General features: G+C 40.1%; 1 protein-coding gene across 9 annotated transcripts in view; it reads right to left on the bottom strand.

Annotated features, from left to right (window-relative positions):
- TASP1 (taspase 1) overlaps positions 1-26,763 on the bottom strand; it is a 166,159-nt gene that overhangs the window by 5,115 nt on the left and 134,281 nt on the right. For all 9 annotated transcript variants that reach the window (XM_048842611.2, XM_048842616.2, XM_048842619.2 and 6 more), the window contains one exon: positions 20,058-20,131. In XM_048842611.2, coding sequence (XP_048698568.1) covers positions 20,058-20,131 — 74 coding nt within the window. The remainder of the gene's footprint in view (positions 1-20,057; positions 20,132-26,763) is intronic.

Here is a 26,763-nt window from a genome sequence, read left to right as displayed (position 1 = left end):
AGTAGAAGCATGCTACTGATCACACAATATGATACCACAGTCAATGTGGCTCAGTGGCCTAATCTGAATCAGACATCTATTATGAAGTGGAGATGGTCATGGCAGAGTACACTATTGGAACGAAGAAATAGTACAGTATGAGGCATGGATGCCCACAGGTTCTGCCAAGTGGCACAAAGGCAAATATTTTTTACCAAAACAGAACCACCAAAATTTCTTAGGCCTGCAGTAGGATATTTATTCATTCATTATAAAGGATTCGATTTTTGAGACATGATTTTTCTAACCCAAATAAACGGTGGGCACAATTAATAAAATTTGTGCTTACCTGCTTACCCCACAAATCAGGTAAAGTTAGATGCCTCAATACACCCACAAACAACTGCAGGTGAAAACTGGGAGGCTGGGTTGAGTTACATATTGAAAATCACTCTAAATATACTTATTATTTCTAACGACAGCAGCTGGCTCTTAAATATGAAACCGCAGTGAGAATTTGAATAGATTTTTCAAAACATAAGAACGTTTTAACAGATAATCAGTAAATTTGTATCTCAGATGTGTTATTTGGACACAGGCACTCTATTCCACTTTTTTGACTATGAAAAGGATTTCCAGTACATAAAAACCTAAAGTACACCTCCAAAATCTGTGTAACACACATGCAAATGCATGTATAATCAAAATCCTTGCATGTGCCTTGACATATAAACTTTTCTCATCATCTCTTTATCTTGCATGCAACTCAGTATCAAGTAATAAATGAAGTACTATCCGATTTTATGCATAACATTTCATGTCACTTTTACTCAAAAGCAAGTAACTATTATGTCAAACAGAAAAAATATTAAGATGACTTTTTAAAGAGAAATAAGGTCACAATATTTTATTTTTAAAATATCCATAGCTATTTCATGTTGTATGAAAGAATAGATTTGAAGTGCTATACATTTTATATTCAATTAAACTCCCAAATGAACTTTTAAGATTAGACTCTCATCAACCCTTATTCTTAGGCATAACAATTTACACTAAATACATGTCTCCTTTGATTTTAGTAAGATTTTTCAGACTCAGCCACCTTACTTGTATAGTTTGTTACTTTTATTTTTTAATAAATAAATACCCCCTACACTACACATTTTTAATTCTTGCTGGATTTAGGCTTGTATGGAACACAACAGGACAGGAGAGCGTTTAGTTAGATTAGATTGTACCTTTAGCTTTGCAAATGGAGGGAACCTAGATCTGGGGTGGGGGCACAAAAAAAGCATAGGAATAGAAAACAAGTTCCACTCCCTTCTTCCAACCCCATGGAAGCTTCTCTGTTACTGCACTGTGGATCAACGGGCAGGGTTGCCAACTTTCCAAAAGCAGAAAATGGAACACTCTTGCCCCACCCTTTCCCTGTGGCCCTGCCCCTTGTCACTCCATCCCCACTCCCTCTGTTACTTGCTCTCCCCACCCTCACTCACTTGCTCATCTTCACCGGGCTGGGGCAGGGGATTGGAGTGCAGGAGGGGGTGAGGGCTCTGGCTGGGGCTGAGGGCTCTGGGGTGGGGCCAGAAATGAGGGGTTCAGGGTCCGGGAGGGGGTGAGGGTTCTGGGATGGGGCCAGGGATGAGGGGTTTGGAGTGCAGGAGGGGGCTCTGGGCTGGGGCCAAGGGGTTTGGAGTGTGGGTGGAGGCTCAGGCTGGGGTAGGGGTGCAGGATACGGTGAGGGGTACAGAATCTGGGCGGCGCTTACTTCAGGTGGCTACCGGGAAGCAGCGACATGTGCCTTCAGCTTCTGGGTGTAGTTGCAGCCAGGGGGCTTTGCCCACTGCCCCAGCCCACAGGCGCTGCCCCCACAGCTTCCGGCCAATGGGAGCTGCGGAGCCGGCGCTCAGGGCAGGGTCAGTGTGCAGAGCCCGCTGGCTATGCCTATGCCTAGGAGCCAGAGGGACATGTCGTTTCTTCCCAGGAGTCACGCAGAACCGGGTAGGGAGCCTGCCAGTCCTGCACCAATCGGACTTTTAATGGCCAGGTCCTTTTACGACCAGATGTTCCAGTCAAAAACCGGACACCTGGCAACCCTATCAATAGGAGACAGATTAGGGGCAAAAGGGACAGCCTGCCAATATAGTACATGCCTCACTCTTCCTGTTGGGAATATGCAGAATAAGATATTAACTCTGTGAGAATCATTTTACTTTGGTGTCCCCCTTAAAATGAAATCCGCTGGATGAGGTTGGGAGGGCCATATAGAAGCATGGCTCCCAAAGGAGAACGGCTGCTATGTGGACAAGGAAGAAAAGCAGCAGTACTGGACCTCTATGGGTTTAGAGTACCAAATCTCATGTATAATGAAAGAGAAGGAGCAGACAAACAACACTTGAACTATTTTTGTAGGAAACTGGGAGCTGAAGCTTGCACTGGTGTTTTTTGTTCTTGATTTTTTGTAATAACTACCAAAACCCTGCCTGTGTAAGGTAGCATCTGTTATGATTTGCTTTTGAACTCTAGCGATCCTTCCCACTCCTCTTAAAGCCCAAACCAAAGGGTAATCTTTCTGGCCTGGAATAATTGTTAATTACGGTAAGAACATTATATGATTTCTTCTTTTGGATCAAATGTATCTTTCAAATCTGAATTACTTGGCTTTAGGATTAATTTTTTTCTTAAACTACACATGTTGTGCCAAGAACATTGCTATTTGGTGCCCCATTTGATAAAGTATTCTGACATGACTTGAAAGGTGAACTGAACTAGCTAATATGACAAGCATTTATTAAAGTCTTTAAAAGAAAAAGACCAGTTTAAGTGCTCTCCAAAATGATGTCACTTGGCCTTTTTTGTGCATATAAAAGTAATAGTTCTTGTCAATGATTAGCTCATTTTTTTCATTAAAGCCATAAACATAATGTGAAATGAATATGAGTAAGCCAAAAGTAAGACAGAGCTGCATGAAAGACAGAGTCCATCACAAACTGCAAACCAGCATATAGTGTAAATTAGGATCGTGCATAACGACCGTATGACAGCACATTCAGTACTTGTGCAAACCTAATGAATGCCTCACTTATTTTTCAACTAATTTACCATACAGGGGAAAGTGTGTTTTGGTTAGAATATTTTGTTTACAGAAATATCATTCTGATATCCAGTACATTTTTGAGAGCTGGAACAGTATCATTAAGAATAAGCAAATCAAGAATAAAATGCACTGAATTTCATTTGCACTCTGCCATCTTACTTATTAGAGAAAAAAACTGCCACATCAATTTACTGTATACAAATCATAAATAACCTATGGGAAATGAGGTTAGAATTCTAAGTAGACCTTGAGTTAATAAGGAAGTCAAGAGAACGCCAACAAAAAAAAGGAATCTACAAACTGAATATAGTGATTCTAGACTATTTTTACATTTTAAAATGTTAGTACAACACATTAAGATGGATTGATATACATTAAGATAGTTTCTAAAGTAAGTGTTTTAATCCCTCTCAGTTAACTGTACTTCCCATATAATTCAAAGTCACATTTAGATAGTTTAAAAAGATGAATAACAATGCACCATTCTACCAACTGATGATGATTTGGGACTCAGAGCATTAGATGATAACTCTCAGATTAGTGATATTTAAAAAATATACCAAAACTCAAGATTTTCACTATCCTAAGTGTTGCAAAAGCAGAGTCAGATAACAGATATATTCATACTTACACCCCACTATTAATATCTGCTTCAATTATAAATATTTTATGTTTAATGTAGAGGAAAACAGTGCACATAAAAAACAAGCCCAAATATTTTAGCCTATTCCTAAAATGTTGAACATATTATCTTGTGTGAAATAGGAACACGATACCGAGCAGAAGCGTAAATAAGGGGCCAAATTCAATGTTTAGAACTTGGCTAAAGCCCAACAAACATTCCAGCTTGATCCAGAATTTCATCAGGCGCTGGAATTTCACCCCAGCTACGTTTAAACTGGAGCAAGATTTAGCAGGATTAATACAGTAGAGACAGCTACATAATCACAGATGTGCGTTTCAGTCATTTAAGGTTCAGTGTCTTAGCTCAGCAATGTGGACTGCTCTAGGTACATCTTGCTACAAAGTCAAATCCACAGTTTAATGCAGGGATTGTCAATAGGTGGACTGCAGGCCAAATCTGGACTACCAGGTGCTTCTGAACTGCCAGTGAAATCTTTTTATTTAATTATTACTATTATTATTATTTTTGTATTATATTCTCTAGAGTCTGGACCATGACTGTACCTTGACCAAGAAGTCTGGACCTTGACAAAAAATAATTGATTACCCCTGGTCAATGGTGTGATGGTTCGAAGTGGAAATCCTCCTATCTTTCCAGCTTTAAAAACAAAAGAATTAAATATAAAAGCCTTCTGCTGTGTTCCCAGATCTCAGAACCCAGTATTTTCATGATGTTCAAATGAAGCTGGAAGTTGAAGCTAGGCAAAAATTCAGACTGGAAATAAAACATACACTTTTAACTGTGAGAGTAATTAACCACTGGAACAATTTATCAACGGTCTTGGTGGATTCTCCATCAGTGGCAATTTTTAAATCAAGGCTGGATTTTTATATTTAAAGATATGCGCTAGTTCAAAAGAAATTATTGTAGGGGAGTTCTATAGCCTGTGTTATACAGGAGGTCAGACTGGATGATCACAGTGATCCTTTCTGGCTTTGGAATCTACGTTCTATTAACAAAATATTCTAACTTGTATTTCAACTCAGGATGGTCCTTTCCAGCTAAGCTGGACTGCTGAGTTCTGAGCAGAGAACTGGATGTTCTAGAGCAGTGGTTCTCAAATTTTTTTTCCGCAGACCACTTGAAAATAGCTGAGGGTCTTGGTGGACCACTTAATGATCTTTCCAAATGTTGTTTGTACCATTAGCTAACTATTGTAAAGCGCTTTGGATAAAAGCGCTATATAAAAAACCCCTTAATAATAAACTTTTTTTGTTCTACAAATAAAAGTACACAACTCATATTTTAATATCAGTAGTTTTACCTTTCTAATGCAATGGTTGTGCCCTCTCTCCCCTGCCGTGGCAGCCACTGACCTGGGCTGGGAAGAAGGGGGCGTCTCTCCCTCTCTGCCCCACCGCAGCAGCCCCCAAGCTGGGACTGGGAGGAGGAGGGTCTCTCCTCCTCCACAGCAGCCACAGAACGGAGGCTAGGAAGGAGGGCTGTCTCTCCCTGGCAGCCACAGCCCTGGAGCTGGGGAAAGTCGCCTCTTTCTCTGGCTGCCACAGCCCTGCATGTCCCAAATTTCCCCCACTGCGTGGCTACACGAATTAGATGGGTGGCCCTTCATTGTCTCGTGTGCGGCCACCCAGGTGCGCATCTTAGAGGGAACTATCTGCGGACCACTGAATGGAGCTCACGGACCACTGGTGGTCCGCGGAACACAGTTTGAGAACCTCTGTTCTCGTGTATGCACAAAGTTCTTTTCAAGCTAAGAATTACAGAATGGCTTCTTCAGTTGAATCCTGCATATCCGAGTGCAGATTTAAAGATGAGAGTGACACATATTTTTCCTATTTCATGCATATAAAAGAGCTTCTCTGTAGTCTGAAATGTATGACTAAATGACTAAACATAAGATTACTCAGTAAATCTTTCCACTAATTTTCAAATTAAGATTATAATTAAAATGTATATTTCTTTACTCAGTGAATATTGGGTAGGTATCTTTCTCTTGGCAAAGAACTTTCATAAACCCTTTTTACCGAAGAATGCAATGACGTACAGAAGCTCCCTACCTTAAAACAATACCAATTATTGTAATCTGTACTTGTCATACACATTACTTCAGACATTTTAAGGGCAATAACTGTTAAATTTGGTAACAACGTCTAGCATTTTAATGGCAGTAGCTAACTATGAATCACATTTTTCCTCTGCTTGTCCCGTTGCCCACTCTGTTTTTCTGACTGGAAAATGAAGAGTTTTCAGAGTTTTTTTTTTTTTCTTTTTTGGTACTGAAGCCACATCACTTCTTGTAGATATTCACAGCAGCCAGCGTTCATTGTAAATACGGTGGCATACAAGATTCCATCTCCCCTACCCATTCACTTTTTCCTATCCCCTGGGCAGCAACTTAAATCCAATAAATTAGAAAATGGAAAGAATGACACACAGTAGTTTAATATTAAAACCAGCCTTAGGATAAGATTTATAAATTCATGTCACAAACTCAGTACAAGGAACAGGTTTTAAACTGGAAGTTGAATTTGGAATACAACAAGAATTACAACTAGACATTTAAAAAGTATAGTGAGATTTTTCTACCATCTTGATGATCTAAAATAAGTCCTATAAAATCAAATTATAGTATATCAAGTATGCTGAGAACCCTGCACTTTGGGTTCTCAACATTTTACAACTACGTTTAGTTTCTGGTTTTTTTTATAAATAAAGCTAATAAGTAAATTAGAAACTTTTTATCAATCATGTCTTGATAAAAGACTATGTTGCTTTTAAAAGGAAAAAATGCAAAATGTGCAAACATGTAACTTCATTTGTTGGCTATTTTAAACATTTGAGGAAAATAACTGACACATGACAAGCTATATTTACTAGACGTGTTGTCTCAAAGAGATTGGCTTGATAGCTATCTGTTCCGATTGGTGAAGCAGATTTCACCGCCACTATAAGAACAGTATCTAACTTAACTAGTTGTAAAAGTGATCATCAGTAAATGAAGTAAAACTAGTTCAGATCTTTTATATATCCCTTCACTGACAATTTGTGTTTTCTCCCATGCTGCCCCTCACACTTTAGAGGAAAGCCCCATAACATTCTTCAAAGCCACTTAATTGTCCTCCAGATCCCTCCTTAAAAAACTCTTCTTTGCTATGATGCTTACTTCCTGGTGTAGAGAGACAACGATTTATCATACTGACCAACACTGTCTCACTGTTTCCTTGTACTTCCTTGTCTGTCTATACCATCTGCTGTCTCTAGACCAGGGGTCCCCAACGCAGTGCCCGCGGGACACCCCGCCACCAAAATGCCGCCGCCGAGCGCAGCCGCCGGAGAATCGCCCACCAAAATGCTGCTGAGAAGCGTTGCTGTTTCTCGGCGGCATTTCGGCAGCGACGCTTCTTGCCACTGCTGCTTCTCAGCAGCAGCATTTCGGTGGCGGGGTGTCCGGCGCCCGCCACAGTCTACTGGGAATAGCAATATGCTATTCCCACAAGAAAGGTTGGGGACCACTGATTTAGACTGTAAGCTTGTTGGGGGCAAGGACTGTATTTTTGTTCTGTGTTTATACAGAGCCTAGTAAAACAGGGTCCTGATCCAGGGCTAGGGCTCCAAGGTGCTCCAATACTAAAAATAATAAATACAGATCTATTTCGGCTTTCCACCTGCAAGGAAAGGGACTGCAGTGATACAACAGAAGGAATTAAAGCCTAAATCAACAAGGACTACTGGAAATGAATAATGTGAACTAAGGAATTCTTTTCCTGAATACCAGTTTCCGTATAGAATATTTTCTACAACAAGCTACCACAATTAACACGTACCATCCCCCATCCCACCCTAAGTCAAGCCCACAATTAAATTGCACCACAAGTACTTCCTGCAGGCTCCCACTCAGTTTCTCAACATTGCATTAAGTCTCTTCTACATGCCTATTTTGATCCTGCTTCAAATGAAACAAGATGGGAATAAAGCACCCATTTAGGGCGTCAGTAAACCTAAAGAGCAGAAACAGCAGGAGCAATTGCAGTGTTTAAAGCAGTTGAGTTGGAACACAAAACAACAACTTAGGCAAATAGGTGGTTTCCTCTCTACCAGCCGTTTCCTATCCTCCTCAAAAATGTATTTTTAAGACAAGGTAAATAAACCTGAAGGAATTCAAATGGAAAATAAGAGTAGTTACAAGGGCAATGAATTACTGATTTTTAATTGAAGCCCTAGTCATAAACCAAATGTAAGAGGGCAGTTCTAGTTGAACTCCTTTAAGCCCAGAACTGGTAAATGTCGATCCAGAAAGCATTAGCTGCCAATGCATAACTCAGACCAGGTCTACACAGTTGTTTTTTAAAACTGATTTAACTATTTCTCTTATGGTTTGTTTTTGTTGGTTTGCTTTTTAAACCAAAATATTTAAACTGGTACAACCCCTAATTTTTATGAAGTTATATTGATATAGAGCACCTTTAAACACATATAGCTTATTCCACTAGTTTTATAGGAATAAACTATATTAGTATAACAGCTTCCACACGAAGGTGTTGTACCACTTAACTACAGCATTTCAAACAGATACAGTTAAAACAGTACAAATACTGTTTAGCCAAGCCCTCGCAATAGTGTTTATAAATTATGACATGTAATTTGAGAGGTAGCAATGGGGCTGTACATACTACAGAAAACATGACTAAGGAAAAAAAACTATTTTCAAAAGGTGTCAGTCTCCAAATAAGAGAACCCATCAACAAATACTTGACCCAAGATACCAGAATATCCTATAAAGCATTATTGTTCCTTTTGTTTCATCACAAAACAAGCTTCATTGTATTTCAACACTACACAAAACAGTTACCCTACAGAAGTATGGTTCTTCTAGATGCATTCACCACACAGATTACACTGTTAGTAAGCAAGAGCCCCAAGTACACAAAATCAGATTCCTTTAGCCAGCAATGGCCACTGGGGCTATGCCTACACCCTAAGTACTCTCACTCCCCGCTTCCCCTCACACCTGGAGGTATACACGACAAAGTGGGCCCAGGGCAATAGTGTCTTGTAAGTGCATGATTTGAGCTCTATGTAGTTGCCCTACAAATTTCAAATATAGGGACATTCCTCAAACAGGCAGCAGAGGCTGCCTCAGCCCTAGTGCAATGAGCTCTCATGTGGCTAGGTGGGTCTAACTTGGCTAACTTAATAACATGTCCTTATATAATTGGAGGCTCACTTAGATAACCTATGAGGGCACAGATTGCTCCTAAACTGTATCAGCAAAGGACACAGTCTGGATGTGTTCCTGAATGCTTTTGTTCTGTCTAATTAATAGAACAGCGCCCTTAGAGTGTGTTATGGTTAGCTTCCTCCAGGGTTGAGCAAGGCCTGGGAAAGAAAACCATGAAGTGAATGAACTGGTTTACATGGAACCGAGACAACCTTAGGCAGAAATTGGGGGTGACATCTAAGAGTGACCTGGTTCTTATGAAACTCTAGATAAGGGGAACTGCCATGAGGATCTCAATCTGCAGATCTAATGGCTACCAGAAAGGCTAAGAGTTAAAAGAATGCATGAATGAGTCCTTCTAATTCTATACTGAGGTTCCAAGAGGGAAAGGGTGCTGAACTGGAGGGAAAAAAAATGTATGAGGCCATTCAGGAATATTGCCACCTCATGGTGGGAAAATACAGTTTGGCCCTGGCTAGGAGAATGATGTGACTATAACACTGATAGGTGGACTCTTATGGAATTGTTAGAAAGTCCAGATTATTTGAAGGCTAGCAATATTGCTGAAACTAGCGATGTCAAGAGAGACAGCTAATACTGAGATGCACCAATAGAAAACAACTTACATTTACCTTTGTAAGTTAGTCTGGTTGAAGGTCTCCTGCTTTGAAGCAGAATGTTCTGAAGCTCAGCTCAAGAGCTACTTTCAGTGGACATCATCCCGCCAGCAACTAGGCTCTCAGTTGTAGAATCTGACCATTCTGTGAGACTATCGGGGCAGCAGGTAGGCTGATGGGTGGACTGTGTTGAAAGACTGAACAGATCAGAGTACCAGAAGTGCCTGGGCCATGTATGGGTTATCAGTCTTGAATCTTCCCTCAGTTTCCTCATTGCTGTTGGTATCATGGGAATCAGTGGAAAGGCACAGACACCAATCCCACTGTGTCTGAGGGATAAAAATACATCTGTCGTGGAATCAGGGCTCAAACCCACTCTGGGGCAGAATGCTTGACACTCGTTCTATTCTATAGCAAACAGTGCTACAGTACATCTTTTGCATGTAGGGACTCATAGAAACAGGCCTGAGTCTTCGACAGACCACTCATTGTTGCTGAAGAATTGCCTTGAGAGTTGATCTGTTATGTTTTGGTTTGGAATGAACAAGTGACAGTTGCATGGCTTTTTGGTGGCGTGGAGATGATCTTGCTCCCCTTGCCTGTTGATATAATCCACAGCTATGTTGGTGTCTGTCAGCACTTGTACTGTGGATCCCTGTAGAAGAGGAAGGAATGCTTCACGTGCCTTCCTAATGACCCTGAGCTTTAAGACATTTATATGGAGGCGGGCTTCTTGAGGGGACAATAAGTGCTGAATCTGAAGGGGATCTAGATGAGTCCCTGTGACACAGCAGGCTACAATCCAGCCTAGTGGGGGCTGGGTCTCCCCTGCCCTGTAACTTGGGGTGCCCATTACAATGCCTTGCTGCTGTAGCCTCCAACCAGGACTGCTCACAAACAGCCTCTGGCATGTAAATCACTCTTAGCTATGTCTGTGTGTGCAGCAGCCAGCCAGCCACGCCTTGGCTCTTACAGCCTTGCTTATGCTGAAGGGTGACCCCAACACCCCCAAGTAGGGATGTAAATAAGGTTTAAAAATAGTAACTGTGTAAGCTATTAAAATTCTACTGGTTAAACGGTTAACCATAAAGGAGTTCACATAGGCGGGGAACTAGGGGCATGGGGGGGTGCTGCAGTTGGGGACTCCCTGGCGCACGGGGCTGGCAGCTGGGACCCCGGGAGCATGGGGCCCAGAGCGGAGTTTAATCATAAACTGATAAGACTGATTAACTGGTTAAACTTTTACATCCCTACCCCCCAGTCCTAGATCTTCCTCCAGAAACGTATGTCTTGTTCTGGCCAGCCCTCTACCAGACAGTACAAATATATTAAGTCCCTTATTCTTTTAAGGGAATAATACTCCATCTTAGTATTTTAAACAGTTATCCAGACATTTCAACTTAAATGCACCGCATACAGCTAAAACTATAAACAAGTTTATTAACTACAAATAGAGAGAATTTATGTGAGTACACGTAATGAGGCATAAAAGTCAGAAATGATTACAAAAAAAATAAAGAGAAAATGTTTACTGGTGCCTAACTGAACAAACTATATTGGATTCAAAGCAAAGTTTTCTCAGCACATGCTTTCAGCAGTCATACTGACCAAACTCCCCCAACGGCTGTCTCCTTTGTCTTTTCAGGTGCAGAGAATGTGATGGGCAGGAAAAGAGAGGGGTGTCTGCCCCTTCTTTTTATAGTCCTGCCCCCCCTTTAAGAAGCATTTCCAGCTGGGAGCAAGGTGACATGCAGTCTGTGTGAAAGGAAACTCCCTGCTGCTTCTTTGCTAAGATGTAGATTTTTGCCCCTGCCCTGCCAAAGAATGGCCTCTTAGCAGATAACGGTCCATCAGCCTTCTTTACACTGGGCTAAGGCGTCAGCTTGCCCTTTGTCTCTGAGGAACTGATTTGGCCACTCCCCAGATTTCTCTGGAAAAAACACTTTTAGACACGATCTCATCTTATGTTTATGACTTCACATATAACGCTGCTATGTGCACTTTGCCATGATATCGATCAGCAAATTATGAATTTTAAAGGATACATCACAAGGCCTACTTTTTACAAACATTATTACAATGTTGTGTAGGGTGTGAACACAGGGGCATATTCTGTCACAGCCCCCCACCCCTAAGTAGAGAAGTCTGTCACCAGAATCTTGGCAGATAAAGTGTAGAGAAGGGTACTCCATTGCCATTAAAGGAGGACTTGCTACTAGTGTAATGAGGAGAAGACTTTTTGTGAGACTGTGACCATCATGCCTATGCATATTGATTTCAGCCAGCCTTGCACGGAACATAGGTGAAGTCTGGCATGCTACGTGACATAAGTGCATGAGTCCATGTGTTCTAGAAGTCTGAGACATCAGTTATTCAGCAAATGAAGACAGCCTGGACGTATTTTAAACTGGCATTTCCACATATTTAGTGCCTATATTTAGGACATTAACACCTTCTCTGCTGACCCAAAGAAGGAGGGAAAGCAAAAAAAGAAAAAGGCTATCCATGGGCAAAAAGAGGGCAAAACAAATCTGCATTCACCTTGCACCTAGGCAGCTGCAGGGGAACAATTATTGAAGACTAGAGTCTTGAAAAGAATTCCGATTATAGCAACTCTAACAGAAAAACAGCCCTGCTTTAGGTAGAATCCACCACAATTAAAATAATAAAAACAAAATAGGAAACAGTTTGTAATGGCGATTCTCTGTTTGCTTCCTGGTGTAAATGAATCCATGGAGCCTGAGGTATATATTTTTTCACCTATTGCTGTAGATTGGGACCTAGCCACATAACTATTTTCAATTTGCACCTTCTAGAATCCAGTGGTGAAAGCCAAGTTTCTCTGGTCACTTCTATTACAAACTACTATGTGGCAGAGTTATTTTAGGTTGTTCATCCGAGTTAGAGCAGATTGTTTGCCGTCTCAGAACATATGCAGTTGCTTGTTGTAGTATCGTCTAATGGTTGTTTAAAAAGGGAAGGTCAATTTCATAAGGAGAGGTTTGGCTCCCACTGCTGTGAGGACATCAGGGCAGGCTGGATAAAGAGGACGTGGACAATGTTTCTAGCTGAGATGTAGGAGATGGTTAGGGAGTTCTGACCCACTACACGCAGGATGGTCCTATGGACCTCCTGGTGATAAAGACCAGTCAGGAGGTCCTGGCTGTCCTGCCAAGGGAGGTGGTAAATGCCTCATTCCAACTGGGTGGCATGCCCTTCATGTTCACATTGAACAAATTCTGACCAATGGACAAACCTTTATGAACTTAAACATTTTGGTTAATAACTGATCAGTCTCCTCTCTTTCTGGAGAAGGGTAATTGAGATGCTTGCTTGGCAGTTCCAGGCACACTTGGACTTGATTGGTTCCTTTTATATCTTTCAGTCATGCTTCAGATTGCTTTCTGGCACAAACAGCCAGGGTCAATAATTTTCTGCTGGTTACAGACAATCAAAAACTGTCCTTAATGATAAAGTTTGATCTCTTAGCTGCCTTGATACCACAGGCCATAAGGTGTTCAAGAGGCTGTGGTGATAAGTCAGATCTTCCCCTCTCCTGGCTTAGTAGGGGTAGTTGGCAAGACAGTCCCACAACTCCCTTCAGCATCCTCTCTAATATGGGTGCCCTTTTCCATTCTGTAGCACTTAATTCTGATACATACTGCTTTAGATAGAACACTCACGAGGGGCAGGAATCTAATTAAAATATTAACAGACATGTAGAGGTGTATGACCCTTACTATTGGCAGAGGAATGTCCCATCTGGCTAAGGCCAAGCTACTTTGCAGCCTGTATAAGATAGTTACGATACTGAGCTAGAAGACAGGCTGGATTGCAGCAGCATCCATCTCCCCGGTAGCGGAGACCAGCCCTAAGGTAACAATAGTCCAATTCAATCAGGAAGCATTTACAAGAAGGCCATGTACCAACATGGATGGACTAGACAGGCATATTTCTCCTTCCATTCATAACATTCTATATTTAATTGTTTCTCTGAAATAATATTCAGTAATCACTTGTTAAATATCTAACAATACTATAATTTGTTGAGTTATACATACCAAACAGTCCTGAGATTATATAGGGTACTTGAGGAAACAGACTAACCAAACTGAGCTGTTTGCTAGAACAAAAATATATCTAGACCCCAAGGCTGCTTTCCATTCTGTAAACTGTAGCTGTATTGTGTTTCAGGACTTTTTAGCCAAAGTCCTGCAATTCCCTCCTCCCTTTCTAAAAAAGCAATTAATAATGCTACACCACCACTGAAGAGTGTGCATCTTTTTGTTTCAAAGTTTTTTGTTTGTTTTTTTTCCATTTACTGCAGAAACAAGTTCATGAAAACACACAGGAGATGAACTACTGTTATAGGCTCGATCAAATGCCTTATTACAAACGTCTAACTTGAGTTACAAAAACGCTTTTCTAAAAATTAAAGAAGATAATATTCTAACACAAGCAGTAGTGCCCCCAACATGAAGTAACTACTTTGGATCTCATAATGACATATAAAGATTAATTTATTGCTTGACTGAAGTTGGTGATGGCCTCAGGACCAGTGATCATGACTTGATTACATTCCATATGGGCACAGAACAGTACCAAAATAGTTGGCACTTCAAAAGGGTTTATTTCCCAAAGTGAGAAAAATCTTGAACTAAATTGACTGGGAAGAAAAGTTTAGACTGAAAAATATGAATGAAAATTGGGACTCCTTTATGAAAAGTTTATTAGATGGCCAAAAGTCCACAATCAAGGAGGAAAAAAACTTAGGCTAAAAGCCCATCCTAGTTCGGTGGCAAAGTGAAGACAGCAATTCGTATATATAAAGTAAATGGAAGACAGGGAAAATAAACAGCACTCCATATAAATCAGAAAAGTGTACAAAATCGATAAGGGAAGCTAAAGACATCAGGAAAAAAAATCATGGCTGGGAGAACTAAGGGTAAAGAAGAATTTTTAAGTATACTTCGAACAAGAGATCCTAGCAGTGGTATGAAGCCATTACTACATGGAGATGGTAAAATTGTTAATGATGCAAATAAAGGGAAAATTGTTCAGTAAATAATTCTGTTCTGTATTTGTAAAGAAGTAGGATGATTTACTCATATAAAACGAGGAGAATTAAGTATTTTCCACTCCATTGGTAACTAAGAAGGACGTTAAATAGCATCTACTAGGGATAAACATTTAAAAATCAGTAGGCCTGGTTAACTTGCACCCAAGATTCCTATAAGAATTGGCTGAGGAGATCTCTAACGTGTTGCTAAATTTTTAATAAATCTTGGAATACTGGGGAAATTCCAGAAAATTAAATGTTGTGCCAATATTCAAAAAGGGCAAGTAGATGACCTAGGATAACTTGCCCAACATCAATCCTGGGTAAAATAACGGAAAAGCTGATATGGACTTCAATTAATAAAAACTAAAAGTATAGGAATATAATTAATGGAAGTCAATATGGTTTTATTGAAAATAGGTCTTGTCAAACAAATCTGATTTCATTCTTTAATGAAATTATAAGTTTGGTTCATTAAGATAACTACATAGATGTAATACCCTTAAGGCTTTTGCTAGGCATTTGACTTGACTTACTACACAGCATTCTGATAAAAATAATAGCAATATACAATATGAAAACAAATGTTAAATGGATTAAAAACTGGCTCAGAGATCTCACGACATAGTTATCGATGGGGGATCATCATCTAATGGAGATGTTTCTTGTTGGGTTCCACTGGGATGGGTACCAGGCCTGACATGATTCAACATTTTTTATCAGAAATCAGAAAGTAAACATAAAATCACTGCCAATAACATATGTGGTTAACACAAAGATTGGTGGAGTTGTAAATAACGACGAAGACAGGGCAGTGATATTGAATGACTTAGATTGGTTGGTGAGCTGGGCCCATTAAAACAAAATGCAACTGAATACAGACAAATGCAAATGTATACATCTAGAAAGACAGAATGCAGGACATACCTAAAGTATGGAGGACTATATCCTGAAAGCAGCAACTCTGAGAAGGATTTAGGGGTCATAGTGGACAGACAACTGAACATGAGCTCCCAGTGGGATGCTGTGGCAAAAAGGGCTAATGAGATGCATGGATGTATCAATAGGGAAGCAGTGAAGAGGAGCAGGAAGATGATTTTACCTCTGTAGAGAGCACTTGTGAGACTGAGGCCTGTTCTACACTAGGAAATTAGATTGGTATACTACATTGCTCAAGGGTGTGAAACATCCACACCCCTAAGTGACAGAGTAAAACTGACCTAACCCCAAGTGTAGCCACTGTTAGGTCAACTGGAGAATTCTCCAGTTGACCTAGCTACTGCCTCTCAGGGAGATGGAATACCTATGCCAATAGGAGAGGCCCTGCTATCAGCGTAGGCAGTATCTTCACTGAAGGGCTATAGCTGCACTGCAGCAACATTTTAAGTGTAGACATGCCATCATACTAGACTACTGTCAACAATTCTGGTGTTCACATTTTCAAAAGGATGTTGACAAATTGGAGGGGTTACACAGAATAGCCACACAAGTGATTTGAGGCTGTACATTGAGAGACTTAGAACTCAAAGTGTTTAGTTTACCAAAATATTGAGAGGTGACTTGATTACAATGTATAAGTACTTTCCCTGGGAGAAAATACGGAGCACTAAAGGGCTCTTCAATCAAGTGGTGAAAGGCATAACAAGAATCACTGGCTGGAATCTGAAGCCAGATAAATTCAAGTTAGAAATTAGGCACAATTTTTTAACAGTGAGGGAGATTAACTATTGGAAAAAATAACCAAAGGAAGAGGGGATTCTCCATCTCTTCAAATCAAGACTGGATGTCTTGCTGAAAGGTAAGCATGAACCAAACACAAATGTTTTTGGGTTCAATACAGGGTAGCTATGTGACATTGAAATGTCTATGACACACAGGAAGTCAGACTAAATGATCTAAGACTAGAAGAGACCCTTAACCTATTATTCTATAAATATATACATAATTATGATTTTAATATTAGTGTGTTCCTTTTACAACTCTTAATAACTTATCATTTTACAAAATGTTGCTACCAATGGACTTGCTGCATTGATGTGCACTGCCTGTGAATTCCTCAATCATTAACAGCACTGCCTGTGAATTCCTCAATCATTAACTGGTCATGATGTGAACCACTTGACTTCAGAATAGACTTTAGCCCAGGACGAGTGAAGGCTGCAAAAAAACTTGGATAAACAGGGAAGCAAGTCAATTTTATGCTACCTGCTTGACCATTTTGCTTCTGGAGTTTTATACATGGCTATCCTGTACCTTTATGTCACTAATACCATTATTTTTTCACAGCAGCCAGGTAATGTTAAGTTTGCCAAATATTTACTCTTTTAAAGAAAAAAAATTATTTGCAATACACTGTGTTCTATTTCAAGCCTGGCTTTCCTTCTATGACTTAGCCTTACTTGCAATACAACAAAATTCCAGCCTTTATGACAGAAGATTATTTTTTGATCAATAGAAGTCGGCAGCCAAGGCATTTGTGGTTTTTCTCTGGAAAGCATTTGCAGCCACAGGCTCAAAGGAGGAAGAAACGGAGAGGGATTAACTTTCTTCAATGAAGGTCAAAAACATAATTTAAAAGTGAACCGAGAGAAGCAGCTGTGTCTGTCAGCCCAATCAAGATTACCAGCTGGAGAATTTACCAGCAATATGAAAACAATGTACACCAGATGTCAAACGATGCAACTGCGAGTAGGAAAACGTCTCTGGGTATGGCACTGTATTGCTGGTGCTCATTACTAACCAGATTTCATATGAAATACTAAAGACTTCAGTAGGCTACCACTAGCTAGGAACAAACATTTCCGCACACCAGCTCCAGGAGCCTTATTGTGTAAACAAAATCAGCTTTTATTTCTAATATAATTTAACATTTCACTTCTTTTAATGACTATATTTCAGGATCAAAAATATAAAGAATGAAGCAGGTTTATACATTCACAACTGCTGATTCTGGAACATCTGCAGCTGGGCTTGTTCTAGCTTCACTAACTTGAGTTTGAGAAACTAGATTCTTTAAAAAAAAAACAACTAAAATAAATAAGAACTCAGTGACACTACATTTCTCTCCAGTTGATTATCCAAGGAAATAAGCTGTACATGTGCCATAGAAAAGCATGCACCATTGGCTTCTGTGTCAGCATCTCTGTAACCAGCTGCTTTTCCTCCTTTTCCCTCAGGTTATTGTCTACATTACAAGCGAAGGGATGTGATTCTCTTGCTCGTGTACACTTACTCATTGTAGCTCTCATCGGTTCACGTGGGCTTGGGTTCGGCACAGCTCAGCCATGCCCTCACTGCTAGTGCTGCGGTGACTACACTGCTAATTATACTTGCACGAGCTCAATGCGAGCTAGCAGGAGTATGTGTACCTGGCAGGGGAATCCCACCCCTGGGTCATAGTGTAGACATAGCCTCTGTTGGTATCCTTCTCTTTGTTTCTCTCTACATACTTATTCCTCAGATGAGCTCATCTACTCCCATGGTTTCAAATACCACATTTGTGATAATTACTTGTAAATCTACCTCAGACAGAAATACAGGACTGCATAGAAGGGAGAAATTGTCCTCCTTGACATCTCACTAATTAACCACAGCAAAAAGCAAACGTCTTTCTGAACCCTCTCCTCCCCCCCTTAAACACTGCTGATAACTGAACTACACCCCTGATCACTCAGGCTCACAGTTACTGGGGTCATCTCTCTAACTTTCTCCCAAAGTATCTGGGCTCTCATCAAATCATCTCATCTCTCTAGCTGTAAAACTGATCTGCCCTCTCTCACCAAGTTCCTTCTCCAGTTTTGTTTCCACATCAATTTGTACTCATCCTCATGTTCAAATTCTACGCAGCTCTGTTCCTGCCTGCATCTCACCTTCTTCTGCTTTCCTTTTCACACTGTATGCTCTGCCCACACTTCTCTCCAGAATGCCCCATTTGCCTCTCACTCACAACTCCAGTCTTCTCCCCATAACCGCCCCATGCCTGAAAACAGCTCGCCTTGTCCTCATCCATGGCACATCACTCCTATATGGCATATCCCTTTCTTTTGTTTCACTTTCCATCGCTACACTCAACTACGCTATGTTCTCACCGTCACCGTCTCATACCCAATTATGTGGGCAAAACCAAAATCTTACATTAAAAATCCAAGAAACTGCCAAGCTGATCTGAATTCTTTATGATAAAGGATCCTAGGAATAAGCTTGGATTTTTTGTGTTATACCCGCTCCTCCCATTTCCAACCTGTCATGGGGTATTTCAATTTTTACATCTATTATCTGCCTAAGGGCTTGTTATCACACAAAAACTGTAACATCTAACTACACCAGTATAGTTAAAATAGTACAATCCACCTAGGATTAATACAGTTGTACTGGCATAGCTACTCCTGTAAGTGAATGGCAACAAGCTATACTGATATAAGGCACCTCTATAAACTGCACCCACACTAGCAGTTTTCAGTATAGCTGTTTCCTTAAAAATATCACACCCCAATCAAAACAGCTAAATCTGTATAAAACTGCCGTAGACCTTGCCTTTACATAACCACTTCTGCGAAAGGTGTTTTTCCTATGCAACTGTCAGGCACCAAGCACATCTATGGAAGCTATAAATAATGATCACCTTAAATGGTGAAAAGAGGAAATTCAATGCACTTGATGTCTAGATACCCAACACTATGTACTAGAGTATAGTCTAAAGTCTCATTCTCATTAGAATGCTTAAAAAAAATAATCAAACAGCATCCATTTACTTAACTTATCTAAAAGCAGAAGAGTTCCTATTCTGCTTCACTCTTCCTTTCAACATGTAGCAGTAAATTTCTTTTGATTCATGTTTTCAATCTATATTGCCAGGATCAAGATCAGATAAACAGTTTAATTAAATGATAAGAGATTTATCATAATATAAATACGCAAGGCTTTAAAAATACAAAAATGTAAAAGTCAGAGTTGTTAGTAACCCCCTATAAAGGGAAGTAGGAAGGGTTTAAACATTAGCTACACAAATCTAAAATATCAAATGAACACAGGGCACATCACCAATGAAAAGCACTATCAAAATGACCAAGAGTGGCAAACTACCAGTGAGATAGCTGATTTGAACACTCAAGTCCAGACAGAATGCTAAAATATGCACTCATTCATAACGAATGCATAGCTTTCTTTTTCCTTAATTCATTATTACAACTTTTCTTTGCAGACCTTTATAGAAGTCTGATCCACAAAACACTGTTTTGTGTTAACAGTATTGGTCACTAGCCTGGCCAAGGAGCAGAAAGCACTCCACCAGTGGCAAGGTTGCAGATAATCGAGTAAACTGAATCTTATATTATGTCGCTTTTAAAATAATATTTCAACACTGAGTTATTTCGCATGACTTCAAAATAAAATTAAAGTCATTGTAGAAGTTTTTAGGTCACAACCTATTCCTTATGGCTTACCTTTGCTTTGCCATCCTGTGCTGACATATATCCTACACACATGCTCTCTGTTGTATGACTCCACAAGAACTCCACTATAAGAAAAAATGTAACAAGTCACAAATAAATGCATTCATTTTAAGTGTAGAAAAACTTCACTTTTAACAAAATCAGAAATTAAAGGGACAACTCAAACCTAGCTTAAAGTTTAGGTTTGGTGCTTTTATAAAAATTTAACAGAATTATTTACAAGAAAAAAGTAATTCCAGTGGAAGTAGCAGTTAAGCACTCTCTGTAGTATTTGCAAATAAATACTGTAGTAACCAGAAATAAATGGCATATATAGTGAAAAGTAGCATGCATTTTTAAGTTGTATTTATGTAAGGTGTTATTTGTAAGGTAGGTAATTTTTTTTTTTACAGTATGATTTCTAAAAACTGCGAATGTCTCTTTAAAGTTAAAATTCAGACATATATAAAGCATATTACTGCACTTTACTTTTTCTCACTTGCTTAACAAAATTTTCAACTGTCAAAATGATTTATTCTTAGTACTGGATAATCCCTATTTACTGTGATAGACTTTTCTACTCAAATGTATAGTTTTTGTGACAAAAATATCAAGTGTTTCTGCTGTCCAGAGCTCAGTTTCATAAAACTCTACTGTGTGTAATATATGTAGTATACTGCAGACTCTTTTGGATTACTTACCTGTTATCAAAGAATAATGTGTTAAAACAACTAAATCTTTCTCCAGTACAAAACAGAAATCAAATAGATACTAAGAACTCTTCACCTGTCTAACGAACTTGAAGTCTGGGTTCATCAAAATGTAACGTTCAATATCTAAGATTAAATATAATTGGTCTTTGGAACATTTACATTCATCCACTAATCCCAAAGAACACTTTTTAAATTCAGACAATTCTAGAAAAGCAATTTGAGGATTTTGACGAAGATATTGCCAGAACCTGTGCAAGTCAAACAATAAGAGAAAAAGGAGTTCTATACTTAGATCCGTCCTTCACTCCCCCATAATTGATTAATTAGGGAATTTGCCAATCTGCTTAACAGACTGTCAAATATAGTAAGAAAACAGGATCACAATTGGACTGCACTAGTTCTCCCAGATCATTATTTTCCATAGACATTTCCAGTTTTAAAAAAAATTGCAATTTTTTATACTATTGCTATCTGTGGAGTTTTCTAAATAGATAAGTGACTACAGTTAAATAATCACCGTTTCTTTAAGGAAATTGAGTAACTGAATTTGAAAACAAGACTTAAACACTGGAAAGTTTCAGCTATAGGTGAAGCAGGCAATTAGCTCCTTTTGGACAACTAATTTCATTTCATTAACTTTACTTTCCAAAGTGCAGAGAAAGACTAGACAGGATACATTTAGAATACAAAAGGATGAATGCTGATAACTGTTATAAATGAATGTGTAAAGTGTTGTTAATTAAGTTTTAAGGATGTTTTAGCCTTTATTGTCCACCACCTACATTCTACATAATAGTTGTGAATTTTACTACTGCACCTTCACAGCTGAGTTGCTGTGTGTGTGTTCATGATGAGTTTCTGCAAGCTGCAGATAGTGTTAGTTTCTCGAAGTGCTAGAATTAAAATCAAGATCTCAAATGTATGTAAATTCACTGCTCTGAACAGATTCCCCGGAATAGCACAGTTCATTAAAACCAAAAATGCTCAACTTTCCTTGTATGTTTATTTCAGCTCTTTAAGAAAAAAAGAAAGACACACACACACATTTCTTTTTGCGAATACAGACTAACACGGCTGTTCCTCTGAAACCTGTCATTATGCAAGGCACTGCATTTAGCCGTATGGAGTGGAAATCTATCAACTGCATGAAGAAACTTGTACAGATACAGACAGACATCATCTTCCTTTCCAAATGCAAACAGATGGACATCGTACCAAAAGGACTGAAGGTCAAAAATCCATTACAATCTACATACCACACAGACTATGCTGACAGCTTGTGCCTCACGCTCTCAAAGAAACTGCGGAATCACCTGATCAAGATCCTCTACAGCAAACAGGGAAAGATTAAGAATGAGCTCTCAAAAATGGATACTCTCATAAAGAACCAACCTTCCACACAAACTTCCTCGTGGCTGGATTTTACTAAAACTAGACAAGCCATTTACAACGCACACTTTGCTTCTCTACAAAAGAAAAAAGACACTAAACTTTCTAAACTACTACATGCTACAAGGGGCCACAGCAATGGTTCCCTCACCCCACCTAGCAATATTGTTAACCTATCCAACTATACTCTCAGCCCAGCAGAAGCAGCTGTTCTATCTCGGGGCCTCTCCTTCTGCCCCTCCACCCCCACGAACATGATACAGTTCTGTGGTGACCTAGAATCCTATTTTCGACGTCTCCGTCTCAAGGAATATTTCCAAAATACCTCTGAACAACATACTAATCCACAGAGGTCTCCCTGCCAACACTACAGAAAGAGGGATTCTAGATGGACTCCTCCTGAAGGTCGAAACAGCAGACTGGACTTCTACATAGAGTGCTTCCGCCGTCGTGCACGGGCTGAAATTGTGGAAAAGCAGCATCACTTGCCCCATAACCTCAGCCATGCGGAACGCAATGCCATCCACAGCCTCAGAAACAACTCTGACATCATAATCAAAAAGGCTGACAAAGGAGGTGCTGTTGTCATCATGAATAGGTCGGAATATGAACAAGAGGCTGCTCGGCAGCTCTCCAACACGAGTTTCTACAAGCCATTACCCTATGATCCCACTGAGAGTTACCAAAAGCAACTACAGCATTTGCTCAAGAAACTTCCTGAAAAAGCACAAGATCAAATCCGCACAGACACACCCCTGGAACCCCGACCTGGGATATTCTATCTACTACCCAAGATCCATAAACCTGGAAATCCTGGGCGCCCCATCATCTCAGGCATTGGCACCCTGACAGCAGGATTGTCTGGCTATGTAGACTCCCTCCTCAGGCCCTACGCTACCAGCACTCCCAGCTACCTTCGAGACACCACTGACTTCCTGAGGAAACTTCAATCCATCGGTGATCTTCCTGATAACACCATCCTGGCTACTATGGATGTAGAAGCCCTCTACACCAACATTCCACACAAAGATGGACTACAGGCCGTCAAGAACACTATCCCCGATAATGTCACGGCTAACCTGGTGGCTGAACTTTGTGACTTTGTCCTTACCCATAACTATTTCACATTTGGGGACAATGTATACCTTCAGATCAGCGGCACTGCTATGGGTACCCGCATGGCCCCACAGTATGCCAACATTTTTATGGCTGATTTAGAACAACGCTTCCTCAGCTCTCATCCCCTAAAGCCCCTACTCTACTTGCGCTATATTGATGACATCTTCATCATCTGGACCCATGGAAAAGAAGCCCTTGAGGAATTCCACCATGATTTCAACAATTTCCATCCCACCACCAACCTCAGCCTGGTCCAGTCCACACAAGAGATCCACTTCCTGGACACTACAGTGCTAATAAACAATGGCCACATAAACACCACCCTATACCGGAAACCTACTGACCGCTATTCCTACCTGCATGCCTCCAGCTTTCACCCTGACCACACCACACGATCCATCGTCTACAGCCAAGCTCTGCGATACAACCGCATTTGCTCCAACCCCTCAGACAGAGACAAACACCTACAAGATCTCTGTCAAGCTTTCTTACAACTACAATACCCACCTGCAGAAGTAAAGAAACAGATTGATAGAGCCAGAAGAGTTCCCAGAAGTTACCTACTACAGGACAGGCCTAACAAAGAAAATAACAGAACGCCACTAGCGGTCACCTTCAGCCCCCAACTAAAACCCCTCCAACGCATTATTAAGGATCTACAACCTATCCTAAAGGATGACCCAACACTCTCACAAGTCTTGGGAGACAGGCCAGTCCTTGCCTACAGACAGCCCCGCAACCTGAAGCAAATACTCACCAACAACCACATACCACACAACAGAACCACTAACCCAGGAACTTATCCTTGCAACAAAGCCCGTTGCCAATTGTGCCCACATATCTATTCAGGGGACACCATCACAGGGCCTAATAACATCAGCCACACTATCAGAGGCTCGTTCACCTGCACATCCACCAATGTGATATATGCCATCATGTGCCAGCAATGCCCCTCTGCCATGTACATTGGTCAAACTGGACAGTCTCTACGTAAAAGAATAAATGGACACAAATCAGATGTCAAGAATTATAACATTCATAAACCAGTCGGAGAACACTTCAATCTCTCTGGTCACGCAATCACAGACATGAAAGTCGCTATCTTAAAACAAAAAAACTTCAAATCCAGACTCCAGCGAGAAACTGCTGAATTGGAATTCATTTGCAAATTGGATACTATTAATTTAGGCTTAAATAGAGACTGGGAGTGGCTAAGTCATTATGCAAGGTAGCCTGTTTCCTCTTGTTTTTTCCTCCCCCCCCCCCCCCCAGATGTTCTGGTTTAACTTGGATTTAAACCTGGAGAGTGGTCAGTTTAGATGAGCTATTACCAGCAGGAGAGTGAGTTTGTGTGTGTATGGGGGTGGGGGGGATGTGATAAAACCTTGATCTATGCAGGAAATAGCCCGACTTGATTATGTAAAGAGTTGTCACTTTGGATGGGCTAGCACCAGCAGGAGAGTGAATTTGTGTGGGGGGGTGGAGGGTGAGAAAACCTGGATTTGTGCTGGAAATGGCCCACCTGTTGATCACTTTAGATAAGCTATTACCAGCAGGACAGTGGGGTGGGAGGAGGTATTGTTTCATGATTTCTGTGTGTATATAAAGTCTGCTGCAGTTTCCACGGTAAACATCTGATGAAGTGAGCTGTGGCTCACGAAAGCTCATGCTCAAATAAATTGGTTAGTCTCTAAGGTGCCACAAGTACTCCTTTTCTTTTAGCGAATACAGACTAACACGGCTGTTCCTCTGAAACAAAAAAAAAAGACACACAAAACCAATAACTTATATGAATATCCAGCATGTGACTTGTCATTTGTAAAAAAATAATTTGTTGTTCTTCAAGAACTGAGAGTGCACAGTAGATCCCTTTTGGATCTTTATATCTATGCTGATTTATATCTAACAATGTCATCTGAATTATGCAGTTTAAAAATCTGATTCTACTTTAGAAATTCCCAAGACCCTTACCTCCACTGATAGAACTTGGAAAAAGTACAATAGGAAAACATCTTTGGAGAAGCCTTTGACCTTGACTTAAGAAGTTCAATTATATTAATTTTTTCCTCTATAATTTTAAAGATTTTTAAGAGGCGAGAGTACCAACCTTAATATTGCTCATTATCGCTTGAAACATATGCTTACAAAAGCAAGATGCATCAGTGCCATGTGATAGTATGACATTAAGATTAATTTAAATTTTCAGATAGCCAAAGTAATTGTTTAGTATAGTCGACTTAGTTAATCATGCAGGTAATTAGATATGCAGAAGGACAAAATAATCTTAATACAAATCTAAGGGTACATTCTCAGCTTGATACAAAGTGAGTTGCAGACATGAATCTCCATAAATTGCCACTAGAATACATGATAAGGGCATGGGGTGCAAGGAAAAAGTAAATATCATCACTGAATAATGATAGTGACAGCACTAAGATGTTTGAAAGGGAAGACTTGTCACTATTGTTAAATATTGTTCAGACACAAGACATTAATCTTGCTCCCAAATGTGTTAAGTGAAAGGTTAATTTAATTCACATACAATGTCACATGCTGTTCTTTCATGTCTCCTCATGCTTACATTTTAGTTCTATTAACTCCTTCATGCAGACAGTGTTGATTTCTTGGCATACTTCCCATTACATGTCAGTAATGTCAAGTTCTTACAGCAGCATATAATCCTATTGCTAATTCATCCATTTTTTGTGTTGCGAAGTGTAAACTGCATTTACAAGATCTTGCATATGTTCAGCAATACCCAATTTTGACTCAGGAATTACATATTTTAATAGTTTTGACTTTTTAAATGGTTGACTAACAACAAGTGGCCTGATTATCAAAGGTGCTGACCTTATAGAGGTACAACTGACATCACTGGGAGGGATGATCACAGTCTTTGGAAAAAATCAAGCTATAAATACATTAACATGTTAAAAAATCAGAAGAACGCCTCCCATTGTTTCTCTAGCAGTTTTTGAAGAATTGTTATAATATCAATGCTAAGAAACTATTATGTGCCAAAAAGACACTCCTCCCCGCAAAAAACCTCCCTATGTCCCTCTATGACATATCACCCACTGTTCCTTTACATCCAATATAGTGTCAGAACCACCATGAGGATTCATCTCACAGATCTTTGGTTTCTTGGGATAGCAACGTCTGGGAAATGCAGTAAGGACAGTGTGCTCCACTGTTAGAAGAGTGAGACCTCTTTGGCCAGTTGAAGAATGGCAAATTACAAAAAATATCTTTGAGACAAGGTGGGTGAGTAACATCTTCTACTGGCCCAATTTCTGTTGGTACCTCGTGGTCCCTTCTAATCCTCTGATTCTATGATTTTGCTGGTGAGAGAGACAACCTTTCATACTACAGCTCTGGGGCAGCAAAAAAAAAAAAAAAGAAGAGCGTGCAGCCAAAGAATCAAAGATCCAGGAGCTCTGCTGCCTCCGTGCTGGCGGCGTTCCTTCGGCAGCACTCCTCCTGCTGCGCACCCCCAA

Source organism: Caretta caretta, chromosome 3 (assembly GCF_965140235.1).
Source record: "Caretta caretta isolate rCarCar2 chromosome 3, rCarCar1.hap1, whole genome shotgun sequence".
In the NCBI taxonomy this organism is placed as follows: Eukaryota; Metazoa; Chordata; order Testudines; family Cheloniidae; genus Caretta; species Caretta caretta.
Note: the sequence above shows the minus strand (reverse complement) of the source record. Positions and strands in the feature narration are given on the sequence as shown.